The sequence below is a fragment of the Natrix helvetica genome, assembly GCF_964273705.1.
Source record: "Natrix helvetica genome assembly, chromosome: 5".
Taxonomy (NCBI): Eukaryota; Metazoa; Chordata; class Lepidosauria; order Squamata; family Natricidae; genus Natrix; species Natrix helvetica.
In genome coordinates, this window is record NC_138551.1 from 33744534 (window position 1) to 33757580 (window position 13047).

The 13047-nt window shown below is 35.2% G+C and overlaps 1 protein-coding gene across 1 annotated transcript in view; it reads right to left on the bottom strand.

Annotated features, from left to right (window-relative positions):
• Positions 1-1565: 1565 nt before the first annotated feature.
• Positions 1566-13047, bottom strand: part of PLS1 (plastin 1) — a 53961-nt gene continuing 42479 nt past the window's right edge. The window contains exons 12-16 of the mRNA XM_081955890.1: positions 10839-10953; positions 9308-9441; positions 7305-7428; positions 4217-4341; positions 1566-1810 (exon numbers count right to left, since the gene is read on the bottom strand). Coding sequence (XP_081812016.1) covers positions 1675-1810; positions 4217-4341; positions 7305-7428; positions 9308-9441; positions 10839-10953 — 634 coding nt within the window. The 3' untranslated portion in view covers positions 1566-1674. The remainder of the gene's footprint in view (positions 1811-4216; positions 4342-7304; positions 7429-9307; positions 9442-10838; positions 10954-13047) is intronic.

Consider the following 13047-nt stretch of genomic DNA (forward strand, 5'->3'; position numbering starts at 1 on the left):
GTACTCTTCTGAATAATGTTCTTACCCAGCAGCTAATATGGGAGGTTAGGTTATAATTTTGGTAATGCAGCGCTTGGTTAGTGTGAGTTATGGAGGTGCAGATGAAAGCCTCAATAATTCCTGTGTAGAACTGAATCAGCAGCTCCTTGGGCAGTTTGAGCTTTCTGAGTTGGCACAGAAAGAACATTCTTTGTTGTGCTTTTTGATGATGTTTTTGATGTTAGGTGTCTATTTTAAGTTTTGAGTTATGGTAGAACCTAGAAACTTGAACGTATCTACTGTTGATACTGTGTTGTCTAGTATTGTAAGAGGTGGTAGTATAGGAGGGTTTCTTCTAAAATCTACCACCATTTCTACAGTTTTGAGTGTGTTTAGTTCAAGATTGCTCCGGTTGCACCACAAGGCTAGTTGTTCAATCTCCCATCTGTATGCAAATTTGTCATTGTCTCGAATGAGACCAATCACTCTTGTATCATCTGCAAACTTCAGTACTTTAACAGATAGATCTTTTGAGATATAGTCATTGGTGTATAGAGAGAAGTGAAGAGAACAGACAGCCTTGGAGGGTTCCTGTGCTAATTGTACAGGTATCTGATATGATTTTGCCTAGTTTCACCTGCTACTTCCTGTCAATTATGATCAATTTATAAGTGTGGTCAGGTACAGTTAGCTGATTTAGTTTAGTTAGAAGAATATCTAGAATGATGTTATTGAATGCTAAGCTGGTCTACAAAGAGGACCCTTCATAGGTCTTTGGAGATTCAAGATGGTGTAGGATGTAGTGCAGAGACATATTAACAGCATTATCTGTCAATTTATTTGCTTCAAACGGAAATTGCAAGGGGTCTAACAGCGGGTCCGTGATGGTTTTCAGGTGGGACTGCTAGCCTTTCAAAGGTTTTCATAACTACAGATGTTAGAGCAACTGGTCTGAAGTCATTCAGTTTCTTGATGGAGGGTTTTTGATAGACTTGTGTTTCTAGTTTGTTGTTATTTCCTCTGCTTCTTGATGGAGGATTTTTGATAGACTTGTGTTTCTAGTTTGTTTTTATTTCCTCTGCTTATAAGGATATCCAAAACTACCAAGGAGAAAACCACACTTCCTCCAACACTGGCAGGATATATACTGACACTGCATATAAACAGTGAGCAATGTCCACACTTAATAGTGCTAATGATGTTACCTAGTCAGGTAATGAAACATCTACAAAGAATCGAAGACAAGAGGACCAAGGATTCCACAGTTGAACCCTGAGCTACATATATTCTCTTTTATTGAAAACATTGTCTTCTTATTTTATAACCATAGGAAGAGAAGTTTGCTAGCAACAATTGAAATGTATCTCATCAATCAAAAATTTTGACTTCACAGTATTTCCTAAAATAGCACTTTATAATCTTGGGAATCTTTGCACTGAGAAAAATTATATACAGGTTTAAAAAGCTGCTGAACATAGTAATGTTAATTACAATTATTGCATCATGTTAGCACAGCTAGCTCGTATACTGATGCAATACACATTTCAAGTGATAACTAAAAAAGAAATCATTTTAAATAATCTATCTTTACTTTTCCACATTTATATATATATAAACTATCTGCTTTATATTAGTCTGTAAACAATGAGGCATTCAATGCGTTTATCATGGCAGAAAAAGAAAAGAAACCGTTCTTTATTTTATTTTGTTTAATCCTCTTCCCATTAAACACGCAAACACTGTCATGACCATTTTTGGCTTCACTTCTACCAAGTCATCTGGTAAGGCATATATACAAGCACCAATTTTCCGAGCAATAGAAATAGCATACCTTGGAAAGAAAAAAGGGAAAAAATAGTTGTTTAGCATTATTTGCATTGGAAGTATATCCAATGATGATTCCTTAGTAACTTTTGTTTTTGCTAATGGGACAATAATTTTCTCCAGTCATAATCTCTTGCAATCTATAAACTATATCCCATTCCAGATCGATGCCCAATCTCAGGACTAACTTTTCAAAAGAGCTATGAACAATATAGCTGTATTTTTTAAAAAAATATTTGTAACAAAAGTTGACTGCAGTGCATTCTTTCCACCAATCTACAAATAATTTACAGTCATAAGTATGCATTAAACTCTTTAAACTCTTTTTGTCTGTTTTCTTTTCAACAGTTATGTAGTATTTAAAACATTGTGTAAAATATTATTAGATATAAATTTCTCAAAACGTTGCAGTTTAAAATGCAATAGAGACATTAAAACATGATATGCTGTAAAAATATGTATTCTTGTAGAAGTTTAATAGAAAGTCTAGAAAGGGTATCAATATTTTGCATTAAATTCCAGCTTTTTGTCTGACTTGCTTGTAACAGAGATTTTAAATTTAAAATGTTTTTTATTTGGTTGCTCTGAGTGCTATTGGCAGAAATATGGGATATAAACCATATAGTTAAATAATGTAGTAAAATCCAAACCAATTAAGAACCAAGTTGAAAAAATAAGGGGGGGGGGGAGAAATAGACTAATTCCTAACATTAAAAAATATTAACAAAATGAACCCATTGTTATTTTAAAAAGGATAGTAAGACCATACTGATTTCTCATGATCGGGAATATCAAGGAAGTCTCACTGAAATTGCCTTTGAAAATAGTCTGGAAGTTTGTTGTAAAAAGTACCAGACTCTACAATCCATGCTTCAGCTTATATAAATGCTGAAAATACATTTGAGAAAGAAGGTTGTGTAGATATTTGGTTGTCATTTTCAGATAAGCTTTCAAGAATAGCATCATGGAGACACTATTATAATCTAATCAGGAAATTGCAAAAACGGTGACAATAGTAAGGGTTGTATATTCCAGTAATAGCTACAGCTCACATATTAGTTCAATGGATTAGAAAAACTCCCTAGCAGGCCATAATGATTCAGAAGTGTTCCCAATTACGGACATAGTATTTTAGAAAGAATACAGCCACATTCATAACATATTTCTAAAACTATCTGCCTAGTAACAACTTTATGAATTCAGTTTTATTTGGATTGACTGTACATTTAACCATCATGGTATAAATTATTTCAGATCCCAGATATTGATTCAGGAAATCAATTCTGTTTTTCAATTGAATTTGTGAAAAAGGGAAATTAGAGCTTGGTATAATTAATATACTAACCATAAGTAATAACCCTACCATAATGTAATTAACATACTAACTATAATTATAACTATAATAAACCTAGGTTACCTCTATTTATATATTTTAACTTTTGTGTTTTATATATTAACTTTTATGTCATATAGTATGCCTTAGATTAATTATGATGCTTCTGACACATATAAACAAAGTCAAGTTACAAGTATTGTAGATTAAGGCTGTACACACTTCAAAATGATTTTTTAAAAGTGTTTCAGTCCTCTTGTGAAGACTGCTAAACCATGCATATTTATTTTTCAGGCTTCCACATAAATCTGCAAAAACATGTTATTGCTTTAGTGGACTGAGATCAGAGTAGAACATCCTTAATGCGACTCATTACAATTACAATGATCCTAACATGGATATGATTAAATCTGACTCTACCCATTAAATATTATTTGATTTATGTCAAAGTCTAATGTCATGCTGCATGTACTGGTATTCCATTGAGTGGGATTTTATTCTTTGCAGAAGTAAAGAATGTTGCATTATTGTGCTTAATGCAAATATTTTTCCATCCAGGACTATTCATTGAACAAGTAGGATGTTATATGTTTCCCAGCTTTAATACACTTGGTTAGATGCATGAAATATTCCCAACCCTGGGTTTAATTTCTTTGTGGACTTTAAGCAGTTCTCTGTTGTACTTTAGTTTGACATGGCTATTTTTTGATTCCAGTCAAAAAATATATCCTAGGGGACATATTGTATTATTGTCATGTTTTTAACTGTTTATCATTAATATATTTTGTTAGTATATTTTAACATATATCAATATGTTGTAAGCAGCCTAGATCCTTTTAGAGTGGGCAAGCATAATAAATTTAATTAGTATCACCACTATAACATCAATAATCATAATAGTTGAAAGATTTAGAATGATTTGTATATTTCTCCATTGGAAACTTAATAAAGGCAGCTTTAGCCCATACTAAAACATTATTGTTTAAAATGCCATACTTCTATAAACTAGGGCACTTTAAAAGCTTATTAGTTGTTTTCATTCCACAAGATAGTCTTCTAAAATATGCTGCAAGGACTTACTTAGCATTATTTAGCTTGTCTGCTGGTGTTAGATCTTCTCTCTTGACCATTTCTGAGCGGACTGCTTTTGGTGCAATAGCATCTATTAAATCTAATATTGGCAAACTAGTGCTTATGGATTGGTCCTGAAACAAAATACATTAAAGCATTGTTAGTTATAAATAATGATTTTCAGTTATCATAGCTTGTCATCTTTAATTTAGTTTGTCATATCCTTTTCCCTTTTATCCAGTTATTGTCCATGATACATCAAACAAAAGGTCCTCAACATGTTTCATTGGACCTCAAAGTTTTTGTTTCCTGAACACTTTTGAGTGCATTCTATAGATTTTTGGCTCCTAATCACAAAAATAACTTATAATTAACCTACTATGTACCATTTTATAGAAATATTTTTTTACACAATGGCAATGTATAGCCTTCAGTTTTTGTTGGTTATGCTGCATATATGAAACATATAAAAACATGATAGTGTTGTTGAAGGCAGTATTCCACAATATCTGTGGAGATCTAATAGTAGTAGTTTTGCTGCTCGGAATGCCCTTTGGTTAAACCAAGTATATCCATGGTATAGGATCTCCTGCTGGAACAGGGGGTTGGATTAGAAGACCTCCAAGATCCCTTCCAACCTTAGAATAACATATGTTCTATGTTCTAAGTACTAAGCTACATGTGCAAATAGGACAACCGTGCAAGAGATTACATTAAAAAGAAATGGCTATTCCATTACGATTTCCTTCTACATGCTTATAAATCTATATAGTACTCTGCTTCTTTTTTAAATCTCTTTGTGATTTTGAGATGGTCCCTGGGGAATATATCTTGTTCCTGGGATTCTAAGATGTACTTCTGTCTTAAAATAGCAGGTGGTACTGCTATACTCAGCATCCTTTTAAAAGCTCAAGCGGATGAGCATTCTTATCCATGACATCAAGTTATCAGCAGGAGGTGCCCCAGAATGATGTAATTAGCTCTATGCTTTAAGAGTTTCACCAAGCATTTCTTACCCAGGAGATTAAAGCTATGGTTTCAAGATTGGCTCATCCTTTTTAAGTTCCGCCATGAACACTGAAAGCAGCATTTTTATTCCCTTTGAGCTACTAAGTGGTTTCTTAATACCCTGATTGAATATATAATTTTAGTTCTAATTGTAGATCATTTTGGCCTGTTATAACTCTGCTGTCCCTATTTTTCTTAGTGTAGCTCTTGTACTCATGTTAAGATAAAAACTGGCAAAGTTTCAGAAACTGGATTTCTGCAATACATTTTGGCTAACTGGTCATAAAACTATTTTTTACAGTATTTCTGGTGTTGCCATGATCAGTATGCACTTTAGAATACTGTACTTGTTTAAGGCTGATTGAAGTTGTGGCAAAATTTAATGTATGGATGGAAGTAAAAATTGAACTGAAGTAACATTACTTCAGTTACATGCGAAAAGAATATTGTTGCAAATATAGAAAACTCTGTAAAATATTTAGTTCATAAGTAAAGATTTGGGGATATTTTTACAAAGTTGCTGATATAGATTAGTTGTTCTGAAAAAATTGTGATGATCAAAATGGTTTTCTCTGAACACTTTTGTATACTTTTAATAGTTTTATGATGCATAAACTGCATAAACCGCCTCTACTGTATTTGAGTATGATGCAACAATTGCAACATAGGTACAAATGTTCACTCTTTGATAGAAGCTTCTTCCTATTTTTAATCATCGTGGATAATTCTCATTCTTTCCACAAATTATTTTTCATTAAGGTCTACAGAAAAATAGATACAATTATGTTTCATGACAAAGATAGTAATATACCGTATTTTTTGGAGTATAAGATGCACCTTTTTTCCTCCAAAAAGAAGCTGAAAATTTGGGTGCGTCTTATACATCGAATACAGCATTTTTTTTGCCTCCCGAAGTCCCACTCCTTCACAAAAATAGCCGTGCATAACCTTAGGGAGGCTTTCAAAGAGCTCCTGGGGGCTGGGGAGGGCAGATATGAGCAAAAAATGAGCCATTTTGCCCCCCAGCCCCCAGCAGCATTCAATAAGCCTCCATAAGGCTATGCATGCAAAAAAAAATTGACAAAAATGGACCTGTTTTTGCACAAAATGGGCCCTTTTTGGCTCATTTTTGGGGGGCCCACCCCCCCAGGAGCACTCTGTAAGCCCCCCCCCCAGGCTATTCATGCCTTTTATTTGAAAAAAAATGGGCCCGTTTTCATGAAAAGCGGGCCGTTTGGGGGAGGTTTGCAGAGTGCAAAAACTTTTTTCCCCCTTTCAGAAAGCTCTTTAGTTAGAGTGATTGATGAGAATTATATTGATCAAGTGCTGTGCCAGCAGAAACAAGTCTCAGGTGCTGCAGGTTGTCAGTGATTTCCTTCTCCAGCACATGGATAAATACACCTGGAAACCTCTATCTACCTACCTATTCTCTCTACCTACCTACCTACCTACCTACTGTATTTCTCTGTCTCCCTCTCCTCTACCTACCTACCTACCTACTCTCTCTTTCCCTACCTACCTACTGTATTTCTCTCTCTCTCTCTCCATCTACCTACTTACCTACCCACTCTCTCTCTCTCCCTACCCACCTACTGTATTTCTCTCTCTCTCTATCCCTCTATCTACCTACCTACCCACTCTCTCGCTCTCCCTACCAACTGTATTTCTCTATATATATATATCCCTCTATCTACCTACCTACCTACCCACTCTCTCCCCATCTACCGTATTTCTCCCCCCCTCTCTCTCCCTCTACCTACCTACCTAACTACTCTTTCTCCCTACCTACCTACTGTATTTCTCCCTCTTTCTCTCCCTCTCTATCCCTCTATCTACCTACCTACTTTTTTAAAAATTTGCCTCTTCAAAACCTTGGTGCGTCTTATACTCTGGTGCGTCTTATACTCTGAAAAATATGGTATAGGCCCATATTGTTATCCAAAATCTAATCTGTTTTTACATTTTTAAAATCTAATATTTTAAGCATTTTTGTAAAGTGTTGAATTTCTGCTATAAATTCATTCACACCCAGATTTTCTCTATGTAATTAATATAATATTCCATGTATTTGATAGGCTTTTTTTATTACCTTGAAGCTAGATATTGAAGTTGTCTTATTTGCATTTGCAAGAGTTTGATTCACCCATTTAATGATAGTTCCATCATTTACTTTCTCCCCTTCTCCAAGGTCTGATAGTACATTCAAAGTATATCTGCAATAGACAGTATATGTAACTGGTTAGCAACACTAAGGTTGTCCTGAATTTTCCAGTATTGTTTTACATAACAAAATCTACATGAGGTGTATCTGCATTGCGTTAAGAAAATAAAGAGAAATGACATATATAAAAGCAGATGACACTGTATTGTACAGAAATTTATCACAAAAGATAGTACAGGAATTTAATTGTTTTTTTTAACCAAGAGAGTGGGCTATTATTAACTACATCATGCCAATTACTACCACTCTTTAAACACATTTCCTAACTAAAATGTGGTTCTCCAAAATTAGTGGTGAGAATAGAATAGAATAGAACAGAACTTTATTGTTACTTTGAATGCATACTAATTGGCATACATTAAAATGAAATCTTGTTGCATTCAGCTCTAAAAGGGTCACCACCTCCAATATACACTACATAACCATGACAGAATGAATGAGTGGATGAATGAATGCAAAATTATGCAGGTACCCACATATATGACACAGAGAAATAACAAAGCCTAGTCAGGATATATACATGTACATTGCAAGAAAAAAACAATGGGGAAACAATGAAGAAACCTAACTGATAGCGGAGCTGAAGGCAGACAGGATGAGTGCTAGTTAGACTGGTGACAACATGACCACCAGAATTGTGCTGTCAAAAGTCTGTGCTAGCAAAGTTAAAAGTACTTATTTGTAACCTTCAACCACCTGCTAGTTAAGATCTTTGGAGGCTGAATGTACTGACAGGAAGGATATGCCACAACCAGACTTTGGCTTGCTATCTGGAGAGAAGCAGGTTCAAGGAAGAGCTGTAATGGGTTTGACACAGCCAGACAGTCAGAATTATAGTGAGAAGTATAGAAAGACTGAAATAAAATATTGTGTTGGAAACTGGAAGGATTGCAGGAGCAATGGTCTTGAGAACTGAAAAGGTAAAAAAATATTGAATGTATACTTAGTAGCAGGCAGGGATCAAAATTATGAGGAACCTTGGAGTGAGAAAATAGGGAAAATGTCATCTAACTAGCATGTCAAATGAGGAAAGGTGTTCCTCAATTTATGACCATTTGTTTAACATCCTTTCAAAGTTACAAAGGTGCTAAAAATGACTTACAACTGGTCCTTGCACTTACAACTGTTGCAGCATCCCCATGGTCTTGTGGGAGATGCTAGCGTGCAGATGCAAACTCATAGTTGCTTGGAATGATGGAGGATTCCCGTACTGATGGGCGGAAGGAAGTAGGGAGAAAGATGGAAATCAAAGTCTTGTAGTGTAAGTGAGACTGGAAATTCACTGTTGCCCTATGATGCACCATTTTGCCCACTTGAAGGTTACAAACATTGGAACCAACATGACAATTTTACCAGTGTATGTATGGCATTCTAGGTTGCAACAGTTTTTACAGACTTATAAGTCCTTTATAACATGGCAGACATGCATAGCACTGCACTGCAGATTTACTGTACATTTTGAAAAAGGCATATCATAAAGGATAAAAAAGTGGGGAAAAAAACATAGAATTGTTACCTGGATTTTAAACTGCTGGTTGAATAAGTTAAGAACACCTATGGAAAAAGTTTGAACCATTTTTGTCTAATGGTTAAGGGCTTAGGATAGAAACCAGGAGATTACACATTCTAGTCCTACCTTAGGCATGAAAGCCTTCTGGGAGACTTCGGGCCAGTCATGCTTTCTCAGACCAATCTACCTCATAGATGTGTGTGTGTGTGGAGGGGTTGTTTGGGGAAAAATAAGAGGAGGAAGGAGTATTAGGTATGTTCACCACTTTGAGTTACTTATAAATATAATAAAGACCGGATATAAATACAACTTACTTAATTGTTAAAGCTATTGGATTTAGTGAGCTATAAGAAAGCCTTACCTTCTCATTAATTGCCAGACGAGTGCCAAGGTCAAAGTTGGATTGCCTTCATTGAGATCTTTTCCACCAATCCCAACCAATGAAAATCTGGCATTTGTCTTTCCCAGTTCTACTGCATAGTTACAATTTTCAATCTAAAATGATTTGATTATAGATACATGTCAGAGTGTGCACAATGTGATTACTATTTTGAGACAACACTGGAGCAAAATACAGTACCCAGAGGTTTTGTCTTTCGAACAGTGATTTATCTACAAGGCACACACACTAAGCAAAACCAGGCAATCAATCAATCTTCAACTATAACACAGAAGCACACACACACACACAGAAACTGCCCTCACAGGGCCTCTCTTATTTAGGCAGCCTCTTAAAGTGATAATCCTGCTGGCTCATTCTCATTGCATCATCTTGGTTTACAGCATTACAGCAGCTGGTTAGCTATTAAATCATCATTACCTTAACAATACAAATCATAGTTATTATCCAGTGTTTTAAAAAGCAGATGTTTTGACCTGAAACTTTTGGAAAGCAAAAAATACCACATAGCCAGCACACTTTTATTTTCTTTAATATATCCAGTAAGAAAACTTTTTGAGCAAGGTATCATTTGGATTTGCCAAACATATCATATGAAGGCCCATAGGGACACATTAGTATTTATTTTCTAATTAATTCTTTAGATTAAATTGCTATATTTGTTATGTAATTCCGTCCTCACATTTGCTATGTCTCAAAAATCCAAATGATTTAAATTTACATTAAAGTAGAGGCATATTTCTGCTGTGAAATACATAAAAGTTATTTCCTTCCCAGAAGTATTCTCCATGGTATCAATGGGAGAGTTCAGGATGGGTTATTCTAGCCTGTTAACTTGTTGACTGTATTCTATTAAAAATAATAAATTTGACATGTGACGTTATTCAAAACTGGCTATGAATATGTATGATTGGCAACTGCTCTTTAGCTTTCCTATACAATTTTTGAAAGATTATGAAATAGTGGAAAAGTTGCCAAACTTTGGTTTGCCTGTAGATTTTTTTAATAATATATATTTGCACTATAATATGCTAATACAATGAAGAAAATCCTAGCACTGTATGTGAACAATATATAAAATACTTTGTTAGTAATTTAAGTTTCTGCTTTTTAAAATCTTATTTATGGCTATGTAGATTATATCATGAGATGTCTCATCAGTCCACCTTATGGTGTATCACTAAATATGTCTCTTCTGAACACTGCTTTTGCTGATATCCACGTTATTAGCAGTGGTGGTAGTCTATTGTTTGTACGTCAATGCTTTTATATTAGCCAAATAGTAACATGGAAGTTACTTCAGTGCTCAGTTTCAAAATTCTGTTACAAATTTCTACTTGGCTTTGTGAATCACAAATAAATCCATAAAACTCATCAATGGAGATATTAATTTACATATATGTTACTATCTACTCTGTTTGCTTGTAACTGAGATAGATGAATAGAAATTAGTGGTGATAATGAAGGTACTAATACAGAAATATTTACAAACCTTTTTCATGTTACCCCCAAGTGCAGGATATGGGGGTTTGTTGACATGACTCCATTCTACAGGTACACGAATCATTTCATAGAGTTGAAAGATTACTAAACCATCAGCAAGGTCACTGGCAAGGTGAGGGAGAAAAAGAGGTTCTTCTAATTAAAAGCAACATAATTATCCTTTAATTAATCAGAAAACACATTTTCACTGCTTCTACATTTTCTAAATTTCCTATTTAAATTATTTATTAAAATCATCCACAACTCACAAAACTATTTTAAAGTATTATGATTGGTTGAGGTCAGCCAGATGGTTATACTGGATTTGGCATTTTTATCCACCTATCAAGTCCTTCCCAGGGACATGAGATAGGTAGATGTGGTTGTTTGATGATGTTACTGATATCATTGCATAATGTAAGCTGTTCCAAGTAAAGCTGCCTTTTGCAATTGAATTTGTCGATGATGGTGTACAAGTGGTGTTCTGATAGTTTTGAGATTGCATTTAAGGTACCTATTACTATGGTACTACCTTTGCTTTTTTTACCACAGTTGTTCTATTTCTATTTGCAGGTCTTTATATTTTGTTACTTTCTCCGGTTCTTTTTCTTCTATTCCGTCATCTCCAGATATCGCCATGTCCACTATTGAAACGTCATCTTTCTTAGTGACAACTAAGTCTGGGATGTTATGTGGCAGGTGTCTGTCGGTTTTAATTCTAAAATCTCAGAGCACTTTACATTCTTCATTTTCTATTTCTCTATTTTATGGTCCCACCAGTTCTTGCATGCAGGCAAATGATATTACTTGCCAGTCTTCCAATTATTATTATTATGTACACAATAATGTGAACACAGAGTTACCAGTTCTTTAGCTAGTGTTGGCCTTCCTACGCAATAAGTTCTTCCCAAGAACCTAAGATGTCATAATATATTGAGCATAGTATAGGTTTAGATCCAAGCAGCGTATACTTTGTAATTAATAGATGGAAATTTTGTCAATGCACAGATTTTCTAAATGCCATCCAAGATTTTTTGGTATGGCATGCAACATGCTGATAACCAATGAGGCCACCATGGATGATTTACGCTATAATTTTTCAACTTTGATTTTCAGATCTTGATACTTTGTATAATCTGGTATGCTAATTTATCAGTTTGTATTCAACAATCCCACAATATACTGTAATGATAATACATATTGTAATATATTGTTATTTATCACATTTACACAGCAGCCCACCTCACACAGAGAGACTTTGGGTGATATACTATGAAACAAATAAATGCACCTCATTTTAAAACCACTTAAACACTTAAATAATTAAGCATAAAGAAAAACAAGATTTCAAAAAGGTTAAATTCAGAATGTTATACATTTGTGAGCTTCTTGCTGCCAGGAGGTCGCTTATCAGCCTCCCAGATTGTATTGTCTGAGAGAGTGGCCTAGACAGGAAACACAAGATGAATTCATTCTGCTTTCTTGTAGGGATGTATTAACAGATTCTTGCCAGACTAAAGTACAAATCTTCCCATGGTATCTTTTCACCCAATATTTTGGGTGGATCCTCACTAAATTTCACTTCCACTCCCTTTTGTTTGATTGTTCCCTAGGCTGCATCTGTTCCTCTTATTTCCAAGGTCATTGCCTCATACAATTACATGCCCAGCCCTGAGAAAAAAATACATGTTTGGCACCTTCCTAGATCCCATCAGATGGAAATGGGATCTCCTGTCAGATCTACAGTGTGATGACTCCCCTGGATACTTTCCCAGATACTTCTCCAGATGTTAGTTTGGAAGAGGATGAACCAGTTACAGGCACATTTGGAGGAGAGTTGGTCAAGCAGCCATTAGGAATTGGCTGAACCACAACTGCAGCAGAACAGCCCTGAGGCTGCAGCCAGTCTGATGAGGAAGCTGTAGCCATTCTGATGAGGAAGAAAGAACTGCCTTCTGCATCTGATCCGAAAATGTAGGGCAGAGAAAAGCCAGGAGCAACAAAGGTCAGCCCAATTATTCTTGAGGAGGCAGCCTTGCCCTTCTTGATGGGCTGCACTAGAAACTGACTATTTAGCACAGCAGACAGATGGAGGTGATGCTGGGAACAATGTGTTCATTTCCTACCTGTGTGTATCCTGGTTGTAATTCTTGCCTTGCTTTGGATTGACACCTTCTTTGATTTGGATCATGCCTTGTGAACCTTCTTGTATTGTGAGT